This window comes from Hippocampus comes, unplaced genomic scaffold (assembly GCF_001891065.2).
Source record: "Hippocampus comes isolate QL1 unplaced genomic scaffold, H_comes_QL1_v1.1 scaffold83, whole genome shotgun sequence".
Lineage (NCBI taxonomy): Eukaryota > Metazoa > Chordata > Actinopteri > Syngnathiformes > Syngnathidae > Hippocampus > Hippocampus comes.
Window position 1 is genome coordinate 198,397 of NW_017805281.1, and position 24,806 is coordinate 223,202.

At 42.2% G+C, this 24,806-nt stretch overlaps 1 protein-coding gene across 2 annotated transcripts in view; it reads left to right on the plus strand.

Moving 5' to 3' along the window:
- Positions 1–24,806, plus strand: part of kdrl (kinase insert domain receptor like) — a 47,169-nt gene that overhangs the window by 15,766 nt on the left and 6,597 nt on the right. For both annotated transcript variants that reach the window (XM_019871284.1, XM_019871283.1), the window contains exons 10-25: positions 1,275–1,431; positions 5,866–5,971; positions 8,566–8,674; positions 10,829–11,113; positions 11,558–11,704; positions 12,086–12,214; positions 14,000–14,106; positions 14,516–14,648; positions 15,667–15,771; positions 18,220–18,333; positions 18,686–18,774; positions 18,861–19,011; positions 20,826–20,923; positions 21,341–21,463; positions 21,619–21,730; positions 22,510–22,609. In XM_019871284.1, the coding sequence (XP_019726843.1) occupies positions 1,275–1,431; positions 5,866–5,971; positions 8,566–8,674; positions 10,829–11,113; positions 11,558–11,704; positions 12,086–12,214; positions 14,000–14,106; positions 14,516–14,648; positions 15,667–15,771; positions 18,220–18,333; positions 18,686–18,774; positions 18,861–19,011; positions 20,826–20,923; positions 21,341–21,463; positions 21,619–21,730; positions 22,510–22,609 (2,065 nt within the window). The remainder of the gene's footprint in view (positions 1–1,274; positions 1,432–5,865; positions 5,972–8,565; positions 8,675–10,828; positions 11,114–11,557; positions 11,705–12,085; positions 12,215–13,999; positions 14,107–14,515; positions 14,649–15,666; positions 15,772–18,219; positions 18,334–18,685; positions 18,775–18,860; positions 19,012–20,825; positions 20,924–21,340; positions 21,464–21,618; positions 21,731–22,509; positions 22,610–24,806) is intronic.

A 24,806-nucleotide genomic window follows, 5' to 3' on the forward strand; every position in this document is an offset into this window, starting at 1 on the left:
GGGGGGGGGGCGTCGCCTAACGGAGGAATGTTGAAACTTTTTTAAAACAGAGGGCCACAGACTGAAAAGCCAAGGAAGTGCAAAGCCCGTTTCACGTTGCGTTTACGAAACATGCTCAAACCAATTCAATATTCCATGGGTTAAAAGAAGCAAAGCAGTTTAACATCCAGCCAGCCACCCATCCATCGTTTTATCCTTACGACGGTCACAGGCGTGCTGGAGCCTATCCCAGTTGACTTCGGGCAAAAGGCCTTGTACACCCTCAACTGGTTACCAGCCAATCATAGGGCACAAAGGACAATTTGGAGTGATCATATAACCTACTCTGCATGTTTTTGGAATGTTGGAGGAAACCGGGGGACCTGGAGAAAACCTACACAGGCACGGGAAGAAAATGAAAACTCCACACAGGAAGGCCAGGGCCCAGAACCAAACCCCACGAACACTGTGGGCGGACAGGCTAACCAGTTGAGACCGCGACGTTGCAGTAAAACATATGAAAAGAAAAAAAATGTACATAAGACAAAAGTCCAAATTTCAGCTTGGTATTAGTAGTGAGAAAGCAAAAAGTTTTTACTGCGATACAAAAATCATAACAATTAAGCAATTTATTTTTAAACTGAACATTTTTTTTTACAATATTCATATACAAAATAGATTTCCAATTAAATGTAATTTGTCAAGTTGAAATTTGCAATTACAAATTGTAAAATGCATGTGACTTTAAAAATGTGATCTCTTCAAAATGTATTTACAATTGCAGTGTCTAGCATTTATTCTTTAATGTGTTACAGGTTCTAGTGTTCATTTTTATTTACAATTTTAAAATGTGTGGCATTTTTTAAATGACTGCCTGATATCTTGTATGATTTAAAAAAAATTGACAAATATTCTGCCAAATTATCTTGTCAGAATACATTGTCTTTACAATTAAAAAAATGTACAGCAAATCTAGTAACATTAAAATTTTAATCAAGCACTTTAAAACCACCACCTCTGCATACTAAGTGCTCTAAATAAAGTTAAAAAAAATCTGACATCTAAAAATAAAGACACTTAAGGGAGCGCTCTAAAATGTCCCAAAGTGTGAGTGTGAGCGCGGATGGTTGTTCATCTATGTGTGCCCTGCGATTGGCTAGCAACAAGTTCAGGGTGCACCCCGCCTACTGCCCGATAATAGCATCGCCGTGACCCTCCTGAGGGTAAGCGGATTAGAAAATGGATGGATGGGTGACACCTTTTCAAAAAGTGTTTTGTTTCTTTTATTCTCTCAGTGAAGCCAAGTATTTCCGAGTCAGAGTTTGCCCCTGTGGATATCCAGCCCTACATGTTTGGCAAGCGCCACCAGCTGACCTGCACTGCCTCCGGCAGACCCGCGCCACATATCACCTGGCTCTGGCAACCTTGTCACACAGACTCGGTCCTCAAACAGTAAGTGCTCGTCATTCTAGGTGTCTTATCTCTCAGGGATGCTGCAAAATTGCTACATCTCAACTCTTAATGGGCTCCGGCAATAAGCTGCCGTCTGTTCTCACTCTCCTGCTGTCAAGAAATGGGAGTCTGTTGTATACTTTGAGGAAACAAAAAGATCCGTTTGGATATTTCCCCAAATAAAGCTGTTTGTCACTCCCAGTCGAACTTTGCTGTAAAACTGCCACGTAAAACAAAAATCAATTCAATGGAACATTGTGCGTTCAAAATCTTCACCCAAATCGTATTATTTCCTCTTGCAAATGCCTACTAGATTCTTGCTAAGATATAATGCATAACACTGTCAAAAGAATAACAGAGATTAGCAGAGATGTGACACCATTTATAAATCTTCAAATAACTGCTACTTTTGACAAACATGGCACACAAAACAGTTTTTTTAACTAACCTACTTATTTAAACATACTGTACATCCTCTCTGCTCTGTAAGAACTTGTTTTGAACTACTCCGGCTATGCTACATTCATTTTGGACTCTAAGCCACCAACCTTTTTGAAAGTGAAAGCTACAAGAGGAATTCGGGCCGGTGAAGAACAAAAAAAGGTTGGCAGGATTCTTATTTTTATCTCCAAATTTGTGTAAATTACCTTTTATCATTGTATTATAATATTCGCATGTATGAAGACGCGGTTCATTTTTGATTATATCAATCTCTGCCAGTGTGCTATTTTTCAAACAGGGTCACAAGCTACTTACTGTATGTGGTCCTTCAGGGGGCTAACTGGTTCCCGCGGGCGCCGCATTGGTGACTCCTGCTCTAAACTTTCCATAGCTGTGGATGTGAATGTGTTGTGAATATCTGTCTCTATATATGCCCTGTGATTGAATTGGCAACCTGTCCAGGGATATGTGGCGTAAGAAAATAAATGAATGGATGGATAGACATGGTCCCCACATGACAAAAGTAGAGATGATGAATGGATGCACGCTGACACCCATTAAGGGCAAAAAAACTCGAGCCTTAAGTTGTATAATTCCATTTATGCGGAATCTCAAGCCACCCCGGAGTGCCAGTAAAAAAAACAACACCACATCTCCACTGTCTAAATTGACTCAGAACACAGCACATTAATCAAAGTAAAGTAGCCCCGGAGAGGTGCCCTCACATTTGAGGTCAACGCCTTCGGATTCCAAAGAGGAAACAGTGGGGAGATATATTACCGCTGATTCCCCCAGTAATTCTTCGTGTACGATGAGTGACTGCTGCTGAATACCAGCCTGCTAGTGAACCCACAAACAAGATGAACATTCCCCGAGATCCCGGCCGCTCTGTGACAGCGGGAGACCTGCGAGCCGTAAGATCAGCAAAACAATAGGCCATTAGCCCCGGGTTATCAGGACCCGGCACCATTAGCAAAAACAACAGTGCGTGAGTGAAGAGGGGACGCCTCACTTATTCCCGGAAATACTAAATTTCATTATGCTTTTAGCAAAGTGGGGTGGGGATGGAGGGGGGCATATAATGTGTGGGTCAAGTTTAAAATAGTTTTAAATCTAATAATTAAACAAAATGTACATTTAAAGATATTAGAAGGTCTGTTCTGGGGCCACCCCCCCTCTCATATTAATAGATGTTTCCCCCCCCCTCACTTAGTTTTATCATTAGCTTATTTTTTGTTTGTTTTTTCAGAATACAAGTTATTTATCAGATGTGAAATTTAAAAAAGATCACAATAACTTGTGTGAGGAAAAACTCATCTTTTAAAAAAATGCACAGTAGTACCCTGACTTAAAAGTTTAATTTGTTCCCTCATCAAGCTTACAACTGAACTTCGTCACATGTCAAATAAATGTTCCTATTAATTCATTCCAGCACCCCCAATAACTATTTTTGTTTCCTTTTTAACAAAGAAAAATAGCATTGCATAGCAAAAATAGCATATCATACATTCAGACTCCAGTTTGATTGAAGAGAACAAAAACGAAGAGCGACAGTCACCCATGTTCAGTCACACACTTAAATACGAAATGAAAACACTCACAGGGAGCATGGAGAAGGTTGAACTAATTGCGTGGTGAACAGCCAACCTGACTGACTCTCAACTCTGGGTGTCACTCAGTAGGCCACACCCTTTATTTTAAATTTTTATTTCACTTCACAAAAAATGTTTTTCCCCACTCTAGTTTTTATTTTGTTGATAATAACCTTAGTGAAGGTTAAGCAAACGAGAAATAATCAACATCTCGCATCTGTTGGAGAAGTGTCTGGACTGTAGCCACTCTCGCCTGCTGGGTGGTGAATCATACACAATGTTTGTTTTATCAAGACTTGACCCTGCAAGTGCTCGACACTGTAAATTCATTCAAGATCATATCACATCTTTGGACAGAGGGGAAACAATCAATCTGAGGAAGCTGACAGTAGGCTGATAGGCACAAAGTGTACAACAGAGGTTTCCAAACTCTAACCGATGGCTGCATTAAGGGGAAAAGAAAAAAAAAAAATTAACATTCAGAATGCTGATATGTTCGCAAATTGGAACCTGACGCAGAACAGATGGAAAAGAAATATGAAAGTCCATCCTTGATTTTCAAGCCCACTTATTTTCCCTTTTGCTTTTGACAGTAAGTAGCCGCTTAATTTCATCCAGAACTCAATGCCGCCTATGGGTCGCAAATGGCCCACAAGCCAGATTTTGTTCACACCTGCTGTAAAAGGTCCCGGGGTGTCATTGTGGGTTGCCAGGTTGCGAAGTTATCAGCGGTCCCCTGTTTGACTGCCAAGGTCTACGCATCAGCCTTATCTCCTTGGAGCAGATCAAGCTGGCGTTTCCTGTTGGAGGTGACGCACAGCCAGGCCCTTCCTGTCGCTCGGGCCGTTTCCTCCTCGGCCTTTCGTCTCATCAGGTTGATTGTTTGCCACCGCAGGCGGCGACGGCTTTGGAGGCTTGAGAGTGGGCTAATCTAAGTTTGCTGTCAGCCTTTCGGCCAAGGATAGTAGAAAAGCTGTTTAAGCATTTATTCCGTCTGGTTGAAACCCAGCTTAAGATCCATGGACTGTCATGGTCCGCAAGGTTCAGGACAGAAGCGGACTCTAAAAACCGCAGTCTCAGATAAGTACATAAAAAAATATTTATTTACAGAACAAGGGGCGCGAAGCCGACAAAGTACAAATAATGACGCTGGTAAACGAGAGAAACAAAAGGTGCTTGCAAAAGGCAAGGCATACATACAGAATACAAACGAAAATAGCTTGTCGCAAAAGGACAAGAGAACCAAATGAAGAACTTACCGAAACCAAAATGACAACTTACTAGAAATTGGAGAGCAAAAAAAAAAAAACAAACAAAACCCCAAAAAAACAAGGAACGGGAAAAACAGAGAAGATCAGGCGCGTCTATATGGCCCAGTGGTTCTTACCATTGTTAGAGGTACCAAACCCAACCAGTTCATAAGCACGTTAACCGAACCTTTCATTCGTGAAAAATGAAAATTTGACTTTTTACAAATTCAAGACATTAAAAAAACACATTGATTCAAAACAAAAAAAAGGAAATAAAATTACATGGCCTACGTTTTTTTAAATTGTATGACGTACTATCACGACAGTCACACAGTCATACAAAGCGAACTTAATTTCTCACAGCACTGATTGGACAAGCAATGTCATGTGATTATCTGCAGCCAGTGATGGCCAAGCGGGCGTGTCATAACTAATTGACATCTTGAGTCTGGTCTGTCTCAACCTCCATGGCAGAGGCTTCGTGGAACCCCTGAGACCGATTCACCGAACCCCTAGGTTCGATCGAACCCAGGTTAAGAAGCACTGGCCTAGTCATTCTACTTGCGCACAGACTTGCCTTAGTAGTTGCGTACTAGCACATCGACCTGAAGTGGGATACCAACAATATGAAATGATTGCTGGTTATACGGTCAGCCATTTTGATCAATTATTACACTTCTTTGGAAATGACGCTACCGGTAGGTTGCACGGGTCTAATCGTGTTTCTCCTGCAGCGTAGTAGTTTACTAGTAAGGTTCAGTTGCGCACTAGTATGCCAAAACTGGCACTCGGAGTGGGAATATGACTTGTTTGACACACTTGTTCTTCTATTACATGGAATTCTCTTCCTCGTGAGGACAAAGACCTCACCACTAGCACATGGAGCCAAGATGGATGTCAAAGAAACAATGCTCAATTGGACAGGCCGACACTCTCTCTGCATAGTCTCCGCGCGGTGACAGCTGTGAAGCTATTATAATGAAATACAATCACATAACTGCTCCGCTGGTATTCATTCCATCTGGGCAAGCGTTTAATGCAAATATTGTACATGGTATATTGTTCGGCGCTTAACACGTACATTTGTTTTTCTTCATACTTGCAGTGTGACATGATAGCCATTTTTACGGCCATTGTTGCCTCTCTTGCAGATGCATCTCGGAGACAACGGGGGTCACCGTTATGGAAAAGGGAAATGTCGGTAACAGAATCGAGAGTATAAGGACAAAGCCTGAAATGGTTCAAGGAAAAAACAAGGTATGCCTTTGCTGCAGTGTTTTTTTTTTTTCTTTCCCCCATTTGAAGTCTTGCTGACAGCAGGGTTTTTATGAGCACTGGTACTGGCCAATATCAAGACAATATCCAATGGCAAGGCCTGATTCAAGTGGAATTCTTCCACGAGGAGCACATTAAAGTCATATTCCTCATCTGAAAGGAATAAATCCTTTCCAATTTGCTTCCAATGAATGTGACGCGTAACTCTTCCATGAGCAACTGTGACCAAAACACATGAAAATGCGCCTTTATGGCAGTCGCTTTTGAAGAAATGCCTTCATCACTTGGAATTATTTATTACTGGAGGGAGTGACCAGGAAAATGGGACATAGGTTGTTGTTGTTGTTGTTGTTGTTGCTTTTTTTGGATTGGCAGGCAGAGCCCTAAATCTGAAAATGATTAAATTGTTTTTAAACTGCAGACTGACACCGAATTGGTGCCATTTGCCTGTTGTAACGCTCTCAAAATGAAAACGACATTTGTGTGCTTTATCAACTCTGAATCCGATAATATACACATTGAACAATTCAAAAATGTGTCATGGCCAATCTCGGGCGACTTTGTGATTTATGCTATCGTTTTATTAGACTGAAACTCCTCATTTGAGTAACGAGAGCGAATTTTAGCATCGAAGTGGCAAACACATGAAATACGGCTACATTACAATTATGCTAAGGCTACATAACGAATAAAATATGATATCCTGTTAACAATAAACTAAATAGCTTTTTGGCAGTGAAAAAATATACCTTTCAAAAACTGTTTACGTATGTACATTCAATTGTTTATGTGCAGACAATCCACTTACATATTGAAATGTGATGAAGGCTGAAATAAGACAAGCCTTAATCAGATTGAGGTAAACAAACGACTGTATATCTTTAGGCTGTAATGTCATTTCAAGAATCTAACTAATTCCATCATGTAAACCCAAAATGAGAGAGAAGAAAATGACCCAATTCCTGTTCGCGTCTTTTCACCTCAAACATAATCAAGAGCAGACTTGACTGCATCGCGTGCGTCTTTCCATAGAATAAATATTTCGGATCTTGAGTCCAACTAGGTCACGAAAACAGAAAGAATTGTGGGTTTTGTTTTTTGTTTTTTCTCCAATTCTCATATGTCTGTCTTATTGTGGATGAAAAGTAAAATAGCTTTTTTTTTCTTTTTACAAGGCTCAATAATTGTAAATGTGGCCATTTTCACAGGGCATCGGTTCTAATACGTGGCCGTCATAAATAGTGGAGCCCCACTTGTTTACAAGTACCTGCGGCCGAAAGCGCTTGCTTTATGAGGGCGATGACTAAAGGTCAACGATAACAAGCGAGAATTTAAAAGGCGAGGGATTTGCTGGCAAATTCCTTTCTGTCACTCCACATAAATCGCGACGGCCCGTGAATTAGACGCTGGTCACAACGGGGGGGCCTCCGAGCCGAGCTGCTCCCCCAGAAGGCCGGCGAGTGAAAAAGGAAGTCTGGCGAAGTGACAACCAAGACTACAGAAACAGTGAAAAGATGGACTGTTTATTGCGCTTGGATGACATCATCATTACTGGATAATAATTCCATAATTCCTTGTCAGGGTTTGGGTGAATTGCGTTGAATTTCACTTGGAACCTTTTAGCATTGCGCTCAGAAGAAATGGCATGATGCTGCAACAATGTGATTATTATTGTGCTTGGATTGGACTCAAAGCTTTTTTTTTCTAATATTTTAGAATGGAATTTGTGGACATTCATCAAGCTTAAGGTCCATTTACTAGTATGCTCTTTGACCTCACAGCATACTTGCCCGACAACAGTCACACTCATGCTGCCTTCCGTCACTATATTTTATTTGATTTACTATGTCCACACACGAATAGGACAACTAGTAGTGCAAGCGAAGCTAAACTGATAAGACATGATAATGTCATCAATTGCAAGCAGATGTCAACACGCGCACAGTTTTGCCGCACTAGTAACATGTTATTGTCCTACTTGGATGCCACTGTTGTTCAACTGATGAGGACAAAGAGCATACTAGTACATGGACCTGAAGGTGGATAGCAAGGATATTTAATAATTGCTCAAAGGCGGCTAGGAATGTGTTACACATGCCTAATTCTTGGCCCGAATTGTCTTATTTAAGCAGCACAACAGATAACTGCTCAGTTTTAATTGCATGCAAGTAGGCCAGAAATAGTAGTGGGGAAAAAAAATTACTAGTAAGTCGTTATGCTATGCTAGTGACAAGGATGCACGAGTTGAATGACCATGTCTCATTTTTTTTTTTTTCCACTGCTGTCTTCCAGTACTGAATGACATTTTGGCAAACTCGTAGGAACATTACTTGTGACGAGTGGGGCAAAAACTAAAATTCAGCCTAGTTATGGATTTTGCTTAATATTTAATTTGGCACTTGGAATCACATGAGGTCGTTGCAGCTCTGCAGATTGTAAAAAAAAAAAAAAAAAAAAAAAAAGTTCATTCATGCTGCGCTGACCACTCTCCTCTTTGTTAATAGCGATTCACTGCTTTGAGGCTTTTTTTTTTTCTTTCCCCCTTTTACAATAATTGCCTTGTTGTTCCCATTCAGACTCGGAGCACCCTGGTGATTGGAGAAGCCAGTGTGTCGGGAAATTACTCCTGTTTGGCCCAGAATGAAAATGGCAAAAGCATCATGAGCATCCCTTTCTTTGTTAGTGGTAAGTGATCGGTCACCCCCATACATCTTCATTTCATAATCATACAAAATAATATGGGATGGATACCACATGATTTTCTTGTACAATATTCTTGAGAGGTAATTATAATAACCTGGAATGAGCATGTTGAGCGTACATTGTGCAATAAAGACACCAGAGGGGGGCATTAATTGAAACCACGTTCCCTTGCAGCTGAGCGGCTTCGGGGTGTAAGCGAGGCAAATCCATCCCGAGCCATATGGAGCACCATAATGGCACACGTTAAAAAGAAAAGAAAACAAAACAAAACAAAACAAAAAAAGCTATGAATAATTGCATTCTTTCCAGTGCAAGCTGGTCATTGTTTCTCCCATCCCCCTTTTATCTGTGAGGCCTCCACTATGAGAATTTGCATTTTATGTGCATCTGAACATTTCCAAATGTTCCCACATTAAATAATCAATTTCAGAACTGCCAGAGCAACGTAAACTCAAATTGTTGACATACGGGGGGGAAAAAAAGAATCACAATTGAAATTTTAAGGAAAATGGCTCAAACCTCACAAGTTACTAGACTCCAGCATGGGAGAATTCCCAAGAGGAATCCGACTCTGGTCCAGAGGTGAGGAAGATGAGAGATGGTGGAATGCCGCTTAAAAAAAAAAAAAAAAAAAATGAGGACAGAATTGTAACAACAGCTGTCTTCTGTTACGGAACACAGAATGCTTCCCAGCGATGTGAATAAACAAGCACAGTCTGGTCCCCTTGGGGCCCACGTTGAGCTTCCCTGCAATTGGCTGACTGCTGCGGCACCATCAGCGATGCCGTCGTGCACCAACGTGCTTCCAATTATCGGTGATGAAACAGGAAATAACTCACATTGGACATTCCTGTCCCTGCTCTCTGTCTTCAACACTGGCCGGGACAGGAATTTGGTACCTGGGCCTTCAGGGGGGGACCTTATCCACCTCCTTTTAACACCACTATCACGTCATAATTATTAAAAGAAAGCAACACAGTGTGCAACCGTGCCATGCACATCTGGAGCAGTTCACGGTCATTGTGTATCGAATAACGTGACTAAAATCTAAACGCATGTCACTCAGCAGAGATGCTGATTATTAAACGTATGATTGCGGGCAGATCACAATCGACGGGTTTTCCTGGTTGAACTTGGCTGTGAAAGGTTTTGCTCAGACCAAACTTTTCATACGACAGAAAAATGATGACATAATCAAAGGCCAGCGCTCTATTTGTAAGGAACAACTAAAAAAATGTGATTGCTTGAAAAAAAAATCTGTGAACCCCCTTTATCGCTGCGGATACCTTCCAGGTGAGAGGCCATCTTAAATAACTTCGGTGAAATAGTTTTAGCGACCTCCAAGCTTGAAACTCTTTTACCTTAAATTGTTAAAACACACATTTTAAAATATTCCACACAAACCTTAAAGCCTGTTCTCATTCTCCGAGTGTTAAAAATTGGGAGACTATGATACAACATCACTGTAAAGACATGAAAAGAACACTTGTACTCACACAGTAAGAAGCGTAGCGTGCTTACTTCAAGCTCTTGTTCCTCCCAGTTGAAGTTTTACTGTAAAACGGACACAAAGCAAAAGAGAACTAGAAATTGTACTTTCAAACACTAAAATGTTCAACCAAACCAGATAATATCAAAATCCCACGAAGCCTAATGCTAACATACAGTATAATGCTAACAAAAGAAAAATTAGCAACCAAAAAAAAAAAAAAAAAATGCGAACAGAAATTAGCATTGAGGTTACATTAATTATAAACCTTCAAACAACTTCTCCTTTGACACACACGAAGCAGTAACAGGTACAAGAACAATACTCGTATGGATGTACTGTATCCTCTCTGTGGGAACGATGACTATTACTGCAGCTTAGTTGGGGACCTTCTCTGCCTCTTCTTGTTCTTAATTAGGTGTCTTCCAGTCGACGTGGTACTCCAAAAGATGTTGCTTTAATGCAAAAGTAGCTGGTGTTCTTTGTATAGTTTAGATTCTGTGAGCCAGTACTAGCTTTATGAAGACCCTGGGTTGATTATATTGACATTGCAAGAAAATCTGGCTTCCATATACACATTCTGGAAGTAGTCCAGCCAAGAGAAATGCTACCAAATGAGGTGACATCATCCCTCCTTGTCCCACCAGATCATCCCGAGCCCATTTCCATCCAGCCTCAGTCAGCCGTGGAGAAGGATGACATCACCTTGAGCTGCCGGGCTTCGCGTTATCTCTACATAGACCTGCAATGGCTTGATTCCCAGAATCGAACCGTCACCTCAAACGTGTCCCGTCTCCAGCTTGACCGCTACTCAATTGCCATCTTGCTCCATTTGCGAAACGTTAGCAAAAACAGCACTGCCGGTTACAAGTGTCGAGCTATGAAGCTGCAAAATAAGCTTGAAGTCAAGTCGGCGGCTTTGAATGTGATTGGTACGTATATACACCTTTGCCCATTCTTTCGATAGCCTACTTGAGTGTCCATAACTGGTAGACATTTTGTCCTTACCCGTTTCAGCGCATTAGTAGAATAATTAGAGTGAACTAGTTAAACAACTGTGTCTTATTGGACAGGTTTTGTCCTCTATCACTTTCCATGACTGTATGACATTTCTATGCACTAGTAGAATGATAAGGGCACAACTAGCTGCACTCGTAAGATGCCTGTTTTATGAGTGGCTATTTTTCACTATTGCCTTTCATTAAGATATGATATTTCTACACACTAGGACAATAGTTAAAAAAAAACTACTAGTACTAGTAGGTACTGGTAAGCTGTCAAAGAAAATACTCAATGCCAGTCGTCCAAATATACTTAAGTGGTCATAGTACAGTACAGGAGTACTGTAATTCAAAGTGTATTTTTGTGTCATCCAGCGAGAAAGCAGCCCTGGCTGAGTCAAAATCTCACTGATCGGGACGTGAACAGCAGCAGCACACTGGTGCTGGCCTGCCTGGCTCAGGGGGTTCCTCACCCCAACATCACATGGTACAAAAACAGCGTTCAGCTGGAGGAAGGCCCAGGTAAATGGAATCATTCTGTGTGTTATTATTTCAATTTTTTTTTTAGATGTCATTCAAATAGCCTAGTAGGAACGGTTGATGTGACAGTTATTTGATTGGCAATGGGGCAGTTATGATTGAGCCCTATGAATTCTGCCGAGCAATAAGTGACCACTGATGATAACCAGCCACCCACACTTGATACAATGAAATATGGTGCATGAAATCATGGAAGTTCAAGCTGGCATTTTAACCACTGAACAGGACGTCACCACTGACAAGTGTGTTTGCTATTTAGGGGCCACACATTTTCACAAGCTCAAGCACCTGATGAATAGGGCTCAGCATCTTTTATTTCAATCAGCAGTTCTGTTAAAACCCACATTTCCCGCCCGCTTGCAGGAATCACCCTGAGGAAGGACGGCGCACTGATCATCGAGAGGGTGAAGAAGGACGACGAGGGTCTCTACGAGTGCGTGGCCAGGAACAGTGAGGGTGTCGTCAAGACCAGCGCTTTGGTCACTGTGCTCGGTAAGATTTTGTGCAGTCACTGAGATCAAAACGCCACCCTCGATGTTTGGTCAGCACACCCGCAACACAGCTCCTCTCCCATTTCAGTTTCAAGAGTATCCCTTGACATAAGGTAAAAGTAGCAAAAGTACTCAAATGCTGTACCTCAGTACAAGTACGGACACTTTGGTAAAACAAAACTCTGGTAAGAGTAGAAGTAATGTAAAGTAACTCCTTTACAGAACATAAGTCCAAGTAAAAACTATTTCACTCTGAATTGTTTTCAGTACAAATGTAAAAAAAGGTTTACTGTCTACTATATCCTGTTTTGATAACTTAGCAAAACCAAAAACCATCTCTATACAAAATATTTTTCCTCTTTTACTTATTTTAAGAGACAATTTTCTTTGTACAGCACAATTCATACCCAACAAATATCCAAACTAATTTACATGGACAAATAATTTCAAAACAAGATCAAATTAAAGATGAAAATCAAGATAAATCCCAATATAAAAGTAGGATAAATTAAATCAAAACCACAAAATTAAAGATTAAGATTACAAAGTTCTTTTTCGATTCATTAAAAAAAAGCCACAGTGAACATGAAAGACTGATTTAAATCTAGCCTTCATTTATAGTAACATGCTAATACTGAGAAGTAGAAAAAAAGCTAGCAATGAGCTTTTATGCTATCAAAATATGTCCCCCGATGCTTCGCTACTGTGGTGAACCTACAAACCAAAAAATGTTTAGATATATTAAGCAACGGAAACAATACCTGCTTGTGTGTTTTTCAGATGAGATGGAAAACTTTAGGCTGGCAAGAGACAATACAACATCAAGCATTAGCATTAGCATCGAGCCAAAAGGGGTCAAGTGAGCAGAATGTGCAGTGTGTTTATATGAATGGTAGTGGAATAAAAGTAAAAAGATACATATATACCTCTCAACTAATCAATCAATTAAACTGTGTGGTCATATTTGTACTTGGTTACTTCCAAGCACTATGACGACGTGAATTCTCTTGAGATTTCTGATCAAGGCTGTGGCTGAGGGTTGTTACAATCAGGACGTGACCTGTGGAAATTGTTTAGAGATCCACTAATGACGGCACAGAGAATTTGACAGCTCAGCGGCTTGCAAGGACACTTGTGATTGTTTTTTTGGAAGAAGAATGAGAAGAAGGCGGCCTTCAGCTAGTTTCACAAATATCCGCATGATGTTTACAGTATCTGATGTGCGGCTTTAATTGCCAAGTGTCATGCGTTTGAAGCTTTTGTTTGACTGTTTTTTAAACACACAATCGCACTGACGAGTTCAGCTACTGACAAGAGTGGGTTAGCTCCATTTTTCATATTGCAGGAAAGTGATTTCAAGATTTATGGCTCAAATAAAGTCCGGGAGGGTAACATCCTAGTGATTTATATGATAATGATTACACCGTCTGGATCCTGGTTTTACAGAAAGTGTGGTTTTACTCAGATCAAGAATAGTTCAATTGATGTTGATGAGAATTAATGACATTTTTGCACGAGTGGATACAGTCATCGTCTTCACTTTGATAGGTTGGATCACAGTCAGTATCCGTGAGGTTGACTGAAAGACAAGAAATAAACAGGGTTGTGGAAAAAAAAGGTTTAATGCAAAAGATGATAAATACTATCATCTGGCACTCAACCTTTGCTGGTATGTTGACCCACTGTTGCACAGATGAATCATCATGAACCTTTTCCGAAATGACAAATATAAAGTGAGCCCATTCAAGTTGTCTGTGGCTGAGTTGTTGTTTCACTCTCTCTACAGGGGAAGAAGGGAAGCCAAACGTGGAGGTTATAATTCTAGTGTGCACTGGAGCCGCCGCCACCTTCCTCTGGCTCATGCTCATCCTCTTCATTCGCAAGCTGAGAAAGGTAAGACGCTGCAGAGAATTTTTCCTGCAAAGAACGCTCTGTAAAATGTACGTTTGGTGGTGTGATTTTTCTCATCGTGGCTTTCTGAGCACTCGCAGTACCATAATAATGACCACCATTAAAATAGGGAAGCATTATAGTTCAGTCGGACATGCGGCCTACGACCTAACTCTCAATGGCTCATTAATTTTCCCCAAAAATAAATGTTTTTTTTTTTGTTTTGTTTTTTTTATCTTTTGGTGCTGAACTGTGAATATGCAAGTGTAGACTTTAGTTTAAGTTTCTTTTGTTGTTTGCTTCAAACACTGTTGTTTGGTTAGGCTAGTGGATCTTTCATACATGCATTGAGAAATGTATTCGAAAACTTTAACATATTAAGAGCATGTATTGTACATCCTTCCCCACCTAGCAACAGCCCGCGCACTACAAAATGGGGCCGTCTATCATCATTGACCCCGACGAGTGTCCTCTGGACGAGCAGAACGATCTCCTCCAGTACGACAGCAGCAAATGGGAGTTTCCCCGCGATCGCCTCAGATTAGGTGGGCACTGTGCAAACATACGCGGGTACACCTAGGCCCATTTTTTTTTTCACATCTTACCCTTGATGTCATCCAACATTAACCGCTAACCCTTCTCGCTTTGCCAGGCAAAACTCTAGGCCACTGTTTTTTTTTTTGTTTTGTTTTTTTTATCTTTTGGTGCTGAACTGTGAATATGCAAGTGTAGACTTTAGTTTAAGATTTGATTTAATAAAACCTTTCGCCACAAGATGGCAGTAAGGAAGTCTAATACTTGCAAATTTGGAATGTTATGCAAGACAAACTACAGGAAAAACTTCAATAATATTAAAATTTTGAGTGACAGGATTTTTGTGGAAAGATAGACAAAATGACCTCTTCCACCTAATGTTGGTTTCCTGTTCAACAGTTTTGTGCCATCTTTCATTGGTAATTTTAATGTAAGAGCCCTTTGAACTGGGGGGGAGTGGACGGTTGGGCCAGGTCATTCGCCGAAAACTTTAACATATTAAGAGCATGTATTTTGCATGGATTCACATATTTGGTCCATATTTAAGATGCTATTTTTGTTGTACATCTAATTAGGAAATGCATGGTCCTATGTGGCCCAACCGAGTAGAATTGATGAAAAATTGTGGCCCCTTCCAGCATTTAATTAGCCCCATCCCTGGTCTAAGTGCTCCTGAAAATAATTTGATTGCGATTGTGACCACGCTATCAACAAAGGTTGTGAAACATTCTTGTTTGCGCTCGCTTTCCGACCAGAACTTAACATGGTTGTACATCCTTCCCCACCTAGCAACAGCCCGCGCACTACAAAATGGGGCCGTCTATCATCATTGACCCCGACGAGTGTCCTCTGGACGAGCAGAACGATCTCCTCCAGTACGACAGCAGCAAATGGGAGTTTCCCCGCGATCGCCTCAGATTAGGTGGGCACTGTGCAAACATACGCGGGTACACCTAGGCCCATTTTTTTTTTCACATCTTACCCTTGATGTCATCCAACATTAACCGCTAACCCTTCTCGCTTTGCCAGGCAAAACTCTAGGCCACGGAGCGTTTGGAAAAGTGGTGGAGGCCTCTGCCTTTGGGATTGACAAACTCTCCACCTGCAAGACTGTTGCAGTCAAGATGCTGAAAGGTTCGGACATTTTCGTTCATTTGTCTTAATATGAGGTCACGTAGGGCAGGGCAAATAAAACTGTCCGCAGGAATTCTTGCTCATACAACACGTAAGCCCCCGATGGCCCCTCAGGTTCAATTTAGGGGTAACACCGACATGAACTGGCTTGCATTAACCTCACACGGTGGACCGTTATGGGAAGCGGATGATCAAATCCATCACTCGGGATGGATTTCGGCCGCAGGTGACGGACACGGAATTTTAAGTATAAAGCCAAGAGGCGGTTACAAGTATAAGCAAAGACCTCCATCCATGAGGATATTTAAGGCAAAGGTTCTCAAACTGGCATCAGCCGGCTGGAGCTTGGGGGTCCGAAAAAATGATTTGCAATCAATTATTATGTCCAATCATTTGAAAATGTGCATTCGTGGATCTAGACTGACACACCAGTAAATACGAGATGAACCAATGACTCCTTATTACATTAGCTTAAGAATTATTTTTAAATTCTTGTATTTGTTTATTCATGATTTATTGTAACAGTTTCTTTTTTTTCTCTAAAATAAACAACTTTCATGTAATTTAAGGGTACACGTAGTTTGATTTAATTGGCGTTAAAGTTTATGAGAGGTTCCGTGGGAAACTATTTCACCTGTGATCGGTTGCTGGGTCCCCAATAAGTTTGAGAAGCCCTTATTCAGCCTACATTGGGACGGAACCCAACCACAAAGACATAAAAATAATTACTCATGTATGATCGCTGCACATCTTGTTGAAATTTGACATTATACGAGAGAGAATTTTCTGTTATTAGTCTATAAAATGATGTCAAATTTCAAATGTATACGCACCATTTGGAAACTATCCGCCCCCATTAATCCTCATTATTGTGAGAGGAGCACATAACACATCAGCGCAGATAAGAGAAATGAATACATGGGGAACGCGTGTCAAATGTAGTGGCTGTTGTCAAATTAATCACGATGCCAAATAAGGGCGGCTCGCGCCGGCTTTTTATCCGACTCGTAGGTCAACTTTAATGAAAACCAGGCAGATTGATTTGGTTTCGTGTACGAGCGGAGACTTTGGCGGCTCATAAATTTCTGAGAGGGCCAAGCAACATAAAACTCCACAAGGTCGAAATCCTCGCTAAATCAAGCTTATCCGCCTTTTCACATTATGTTTAATGAACGTACCATATTAAATTCCAAACTTAGCCGGTGTTCCGTCAACGATAACATCGTGTGTTTTAAATCAGCTGTCCTATTTGCCCATGATGACTTCACTACTATACATCTGGAACATTCTGAAAGATGTTTGAGTAGTTATCCTTCGTATCCACTAGCTTAAGGTCCATGTATAGCACTAGTGTGCTCTTCGTCCTCACTAGTAAGACAATTCACTACACTTGTCGAAACAACTGACGGATAAGTCAGGTTTTTTTTGGTGTCACTTTTGGCCTTCGAGTACACAATTCAATCATAGTAGTAAACTACATTGGTGGACTAGTACCGAGGCCTAACTAGTGGGCACGCGCCAGTCGTGAGCAAGGTTATTATTGTTCCCCAAAAATAAATAAACAAATAAAACTAAAGCTAAAAAAATTTTAGTGAGGCGCCCGTTGCGAACTGTTGAACACAGATGCGGATTTGAAACCGAGAGTCGCTGCTTGGAATTGAAGCGGATCTCAAATTGACAGGAGAAGTGAACCGATTTCTTTTAACGTCAGTGGATGCGACAGCTTCCTGTTTACTTTCACATTTAACTTGTAGCCGACGTGTGGGACGTCGTGCACGTTTTGAGCATGACGTCTCTGATCCACTGGTCAAAGGAGACGTTGATTCTCTCCTCTTTCATCAAAAACGGCTTCGAACAACAAGGTGTATGCAGGAAGAGTTTTTCCAATTGTATGTCTGTCCATGATTTATGTGTTGGGTAATAGTTTGTGATTTTATGTTAACTGTTCACAAAAGAGCTTTGTTATGGCTGTTGTGGAAAAAATTATTATCAATAAAGATGTCTTGTATTGGATTAGATTGTCGCCAGTTGTACGAGTGGTATGCCTTCGTCGGCAAGAACAGCTGGCTTGAGAAATGCAGCGCAGTCATTTACTGCAAAGATTTAATTGCATAGTAGTCGGCCAAATGGGGCACTGCTGCTGCAGTGGGAAAACATTACTGTGCTGAACTGTCTTACTAGGTGTGGACAAAGAGTACACTCGTGCATCGTTTTTGAAATGCATAAAATATATGGAACGAATGCCCATCTGCTCTTTTCATAATAGATCTGACTGATTCACATTTTTTACTCTGAACTTGCAGCTAATAACAGAATGATGAGGTCTTTTCGATCTGTTCCATATTACGACTTGAAAGCATGCACTATGGAACGCAAATATTATTGGATTGAGCACAAGAGAATTGTTTTGCGATACGCTCACCCTGCTGGGCGTGCCTTTCCTCACAGGCGGCGCCACATCTAACGAGCGCAAAGCCCTGATGTCGGAGCTCAAGATCCTGATTCACATCGGCCACCACCTCAACGTGGTCAACCTGCTGGGCGCTTGCACCAAGCCTGGAGGTGAGCTTCAGTCGCCACTCTAATACCCCGTGTTGGCCACTTCAAACGGCCAAATTTACGATATCCTCTCAAAATTACTCACAGCCATTAATGTCTAAACCGCTGGCAACAAAAGTGAGTACACCCCCAAGTGAAAATGCAGAATAGGGGCCCAATTAACCAGTTGGATAGGTTTCAGCTCCTAATGGCAATCAGCGATAGAGGAATGGATGTTCAAACAAACCATGATTTCAAGATCTTTGAAAAGTCAGCTAGCTCATTGCTAACATATAATGGGAAAAGCCGTAGACAGGCTAAGGGATATTAGCATAGATGTTGGATGGCTGGTTCATGATATATCTTGTCCAAACAGGGCCCTTGATGATGATTGTGGAGTTCTGCAAATACGGCAATTTATCCAACTACTTAAGAGGCAAGCGAGACGACTTTGTGGTTTACAAGGTGAGTTTGTAGCTTTGTTCATTTAGACTTTTTCGGCGCTTGGGCGGCCACGTCACCCTTCAGCACGGCGTGCCTTTTGCGTTCAGGGCCAGGACGGCAAGGTCATGTCGGGTACGGCGTGCGAACTGAGCGAGTTGATGAAACGCCGCCTGGAGAGCGTGGCCAGCACGGGAAGCTCGGCCAGTTCCGGTTTCATCGAAGATAAGAGCTACTGCGACTCAGAGGAAGAGGAAGAAGGTAAAAGCTCTGCATTCCTTGCGGCCCATTCAGCCGTCCGCTCTTCCGTTTCTGTTTGCTCCTCCCATGTAGCCACCACCCCCACCTCCACCTTCCTGCTGCTGCTTAATACTATAAGGAGCACTGAGCTGCCAGTTCCTTCCTGTGGTCTGTGCGGTGTTGCAGTCTCAATTTAATTGATAGTATCTTTTGGCTTGCCCTGACAAAATGTTGCCATATCTCACTCTGTGCCTGTTGTCCCTTAACCAACTGTGAAGGAGTGCGATGTTGAGGTTTCATTCAACCACAGGAAAAAAGACACAATTTTGGTCGAACTTCAAATTTGTGCTCACGGGGCCAGAGGTCTGGCCCTCCATGATGTCTGTGTTTTTATACCCTCTGATTGGTTGATCAGAGCAAAACTTGTTCCAGCTAACTTCGGCTAGCAAAACACGTCTGTAGCAGTTCTGTTTGCCCCTTCTGCACAGCCCCTCTGACCCCTAACTGTTCCTTCCTCCCACGCCGCTGTTCCGCCCCTCCCACCGAGGCACAAACCCCCCCACCCTCAGATTGTTTTGCAGTCTCTGTCCGATGGGAAGTTTCCTCCTCCTGTTCGGCGGTACAATCAGTCCAGCAGGCGGCCGCCGTCACCCCACTGGGTCTGGAGGCGGTTCTGTTTCCTACGCTGACCCTCTCTCTTTCTCTCTCGGCCCCCTACGTCAGACGTGTTGTTCCGGAGGTGTTATTTTGGTTTGATTAGTTGTTTACTCAGGTGGGGCTTCTTTTGAGTGCCTCTCCGGACCGCCGACCTGCACCCTCCAACCCCGAGCGCTCATTTCACCTGACCCATTGTGATTTATTCTTCCCTCAAATAAATGATGTCCTAAAGGAGACATACAGTGACTTAAGAGGGCCCCCCGCCCTCCACTTACACATGAAGGCAAAATTTCATACACTCGACTGTGTGTATGTGGCTCATGGACACTATGGATGGGAATTGAAATTTCGCTTTGATTGCTTGCCTGATGATTCCGCTTATCGATTCCCCTTAGCGTCCGAGTTGATAAAAACAACAAACATGAACAGTTACTTGTATTTAACTTTATGTAACAGTTATGCCTAACCTGGGCATCTTATAAAATTCAGTGCAGCTTTGCTTACCTTTTGGCTTCAACATGATAGAAGGGGTATCGGGAGAATGAGGGTGTTTTCGCAAGATTATTTCAGACAGTGTACGTGTTTGAAAGTGCTATTTGTGTGTGTGTGTGTGTGTGTGTGTGTGTGTGTGTGTGTGTGTGTGTGCGTGCGTGCGTGTGTGTGTGTGTGTGTGTGTGTGTGCGTGCGTGCGTGCGTGCGTGCGTGCACAGATAAAGATAGATAGATAGATAGATAGATAGATAGATAGATAGATAGATAGATAGATAGATAGATAGATAGATAGATAGATAGATAGATAGATAGATAGATAGATAGATAGATAGATAGATAGATAGATAGATAGATAGATAGATAGATAGATAGATAGATAGATAGATAGATAGATAGATAGATAGATAGATAGATAGATAGATAGATAGATAGATAGATAGATATAGCTCTTTACACCACCTGCGCCACAACTTAGACCTGCTTTTAACTAGTCTAAACTTGAGTCTACTTTCTGACACAAAATGCTCTTGGTTTAGATGGTGTAGTGTGTGTGACACACACACACACACACACACACACACACACACACACACACACACACACACCCTCATGGCTCTGAGACTTCCTTGTAGAATTAAAAATGTCTTTCACTGAATTTCTTTCTTCTCCGACAACTTGTTTTGCAGAATCGGAGGATTTATACAAGCGAGTTTTGACCTTGGAAGACTTGATTTGCTACAGCTTCCAAGTCGCAAAGGGCATGGAGTTTCTGGCCTCTCGCAAGGTATTCAAAATCGCTTTTATGTCATGTGTTGCGCAAGGGCTTATAACTTAATTACTTCAAATGAAAAATGATTGTCCATTTTAGGTCATGTGGTTTTGATCCACATGTTTGATTGATTAAAATGAAACTTACAATTTTTTTCTCCATCGTATTTTCAACACCTGTTTATTGTAGTCAGGCAGTCATTCATTCTTCCAAGTTGAGTGGCTGGGACTGATTTAGAAATGCAGCCATTGTTGTAAATAATCTCGTAGAGACCATTTTTAGCCTGGATATGGAAGACATCATGTCCTTTTGTACAATCACTGACGGGTTAACCATGTGTTGCTTTTCAAGCTGATCTGAATTACAGCAGGCAGCGCACCGTTGTCAAGCTGCCTCCAATCACAACTTGCTTTCTTTTTGCGTGACACTTAGTGCATCCATCGGGATTTGGCCGCTCGAAATATCCTTCTCTCCGAGAATAACGTGGTGAAGATTTGCGACTTTGGGCTGGCCAGAGATATCTACAAGGACCCCGACTATGTGCGCAAAGGAGATGTGAGTCTGTGGCGGGTTGTGCATTTGGTACCTTGGTCTTGCTCCTCTTTGGATCACCACTGTCACTCTACAATTACTTTTAAAAAAATACATAAAAATGCAATGTAATAACTACGCAGTGAATGATTCTGAATCTTATTTTTCCGTTTTTCCAGGCCCGGTTGCCCCTGAAGTGGATGGCTCCCGAGGCCATTTTTGACAAGATCTACACCACTCAGAGCGATGTGTGGTCCTTCGGTGTTCTCATGTGGGAGATCTTCTCATTGGGTAGGTACCGTGACCACATCAGATCACTTTTAATTCTAGCAAATCTTTTTTGATTGTATTCCAAATTTGGGTGGTTAAAGTAAGACACTTCATCGAAGTAGTATGCACAGATATACTGAAATAATTCATAGAATTTTTATAAGATCAATAATAATACTCTACTCGTAGCACACAAGGGCGGCCTGGTGGTCCAGTGCTTCGCGCGTCGACCTCACAGTGCAGAGGTACCAGGTTCGATTCCAGCTCCGGCCTCCCTGTGTGGCGTTTGCATGTTCTCCCCAGGCCTGCGTGGGTTTTTTCCGGGTACTCCGGTTTCCTCCCACTTTCTAAAAACATGCGTGGCAGGTTAATTGAACGCTCTAAATTGTCGCTAGGTGCGAGTGTGAGCACGGATGGTTGTTCGTCTCTGTGTGCCCTGCGAGTGGCTGGCAACCGGTTCAGGGCGTCCCCCGCCTCCTGCCCGAAGACTGCTGGGATAGACTCCAGCACGCCCCATGACCCTAGTGAGGATGAAGCGGTTCAGAAGATGGATGGATAGTAGCACACAGTTGTCAATTGGTGCATAGTTTTGCCTCACTGGTGACACGTAGCCGGTCCACTAATGTGCCCTTGTTGTTTCACGAGTACGCAGAAATGTCAAACGGTCATGGAAGGACAAGTGGACTAGTTATTAAGACAGGGTACTAGTGCAGTGACAATTCAGTCAAACTATGAGATGGACGAAATGTCTTTTCATGATGTCATTTTGTAACAAGCGTGTTTCCCGTCGCTTCGTTTAGGTGCGTCGCCGTACCCCGGTGTTCAAATCGACGAGGAGTTTTGCTGCAGACTGAAAGAAGGCACCAGGATGAGAGCCCCTGAATACTCTTCCTCTGAAATGTGAGTGTTCGGCTCAGTCTCACCATACCACGGGGGTCCCACGAGTAAAAAGTGCACAGATTTGGACGTCTTAACTCACAGACCCTACACTACCCAAAAATAAATAAACTGCTCAGTTTTGGTGTACTTGAGATGACCGACACAGGACTTAACTTTGTTGAAATGTCTTTGAGTGTATGTTTACGGAACAACTTTTCAGATTTTCAAAATGTTTGTTGATTTTTTTTAACTCGCAGACAATTTACGCCTTTGTTTTAAAATTCAAACAAGTTCAAGGAGCTTGCAGGGTCATCGGGACGTTTTTCAAAAGCTCAATGAAAACAAGGCAATGGCTCTCGGTTGTTTTCCACAGGAAATAAAGTTTTCCAAAATTTCAAAAATCACTGAGATGTGAAACTTTCGCTCGTATTTATTTTCATTCCAAACAAAACCAAAAGGCGCAGAGAGGTCGGCAGCATATTTTATCACTGAAAATTTAAATCAACAGTTCCCTGAAGTTTACACATTTTTTTTCAAAGTATCTCTTATCGGCCATTTTTTTTTTCTTTTTAAAGAATGCTGATGCCGATATTCATCAAAGTGCTTAATATCGGTGGTCCAACAATCGGTCTATTCCGAGCAGATGCCATAAAAACATCCTTCGGGACTATTTAAAGAGGGTATTTCTAAATCGCAGGTTACACTTGCCAGGGTGGTCACAAGGTGGGTGTTGCCTCTAATTGTCTGTATGGTGGCTTTTCACCAGTTACACATGCTTCGCAATAAATGGAGGTTCACTTTATTGTCCCCGCACCGTAATAAGCCATACCGCAGTAATTCATCAGTTTAGCAGAGCACAGACGGGATGATTCAGTGCCGCCCCCAATTCGGATTTTTGCTGCGTAAAACTCCCCGTTGCGAGAGGTTGGGAGCTCAAACTGACAGAGAACGTTTCCAAACACACGCGGCCGAATTAACCTCAAGGACTGGAACGGCATTCATCAAGCTATCAGCGGGTTTCATCTTCCTATCGGAGACAGGTCTCGCATAGATCAAGAGAGAAGGCGCGAGGAGAAACTCCTGGCACCAGCCAGTCTGCATCCGCACATCCGCTTTTGATTTTCGGCATCGTTTTCAATCCAAGTCTCGGCCCCGCAAAGTCGACTGGATTCACTTTGGGAGTCTCGCTTGACGTGAGGCGGCCAGAAACGTGTTGAAGCTTTGATACCAGAGAGCCATTAAACAGAAGTTGAAGCAATCTGTTTGGAAAACAAGATTGATGGACTACGCGGGCGCTTCAACTGGAGCGGAAAATGAACCCCCCGCATTTATTCCATAGCCTTACTTATAGGAGTGCACTCTTTGTCCTCACTAGTAGGGCAACATTCGTATACTTATAGGACAACTCAATGTTACTAGTGAGGCAAAACTAGGCCCCTCCGAAATCTGCATGCCACTGGTACTACTAGTGACCTCATAGAATTTGGGCATTTTGGTGTTACTATTGGTACAGGAGGCAACTAGTGCATGACACAGACCTGTTAGTTAACTCTGAAGGTTTAATTGGGCACTGGTAGGCCAAAAAGAGGCACTAGTTGTGGGGGAAACCTCAGTCCTTTACTCGTGAGCCCTATTCGTGCTACTACTCAAGCTTAAGCTCCATATACTGTTGCCACTCTTTCTCCTCACTTATCCGACAATTCGGCGCAGTAGTACAACGATGGAGGGTGCACTAGAGGAACAACTGCGTCCCACTCAAAATATTTTCTTTTTTTAGACTACTGTATTATATTTCTGCATACTAGTTGCACAACCACGTTACAATTGAAGCAAAACATTTGCGCCCGACTAGTACTACTAGTGTACTAACTAGTAGAATGGCATATTTTCCATAAAGCCTTTTAAGAATTGATTCACAGTGCACTAGTTTTGTTTTTAGCTATTGTTAGCTTTCTACTAGGGCGGCCTGGTGGTCCAGTGGTTAGCGCGTCAACCTCATAGTGCAGAGGTAGCGGGTTCGATTCCATCTCCTGTGTCGAGTTTGCATGTTCTCACCGGGCCCGCGTGGGTTTTCTTCGGGTCCTCCAGTTTCCCCCCACCACATTCCAAAAACATGCATGGCAAACTGATTGAACACTCTAAATTGTCCCTAGGTGTGAGTGTGAGCGCGGATGGTTGTTCGTCTCTGTGTGCCCTGCGATTTACTGGCAACCGGTTC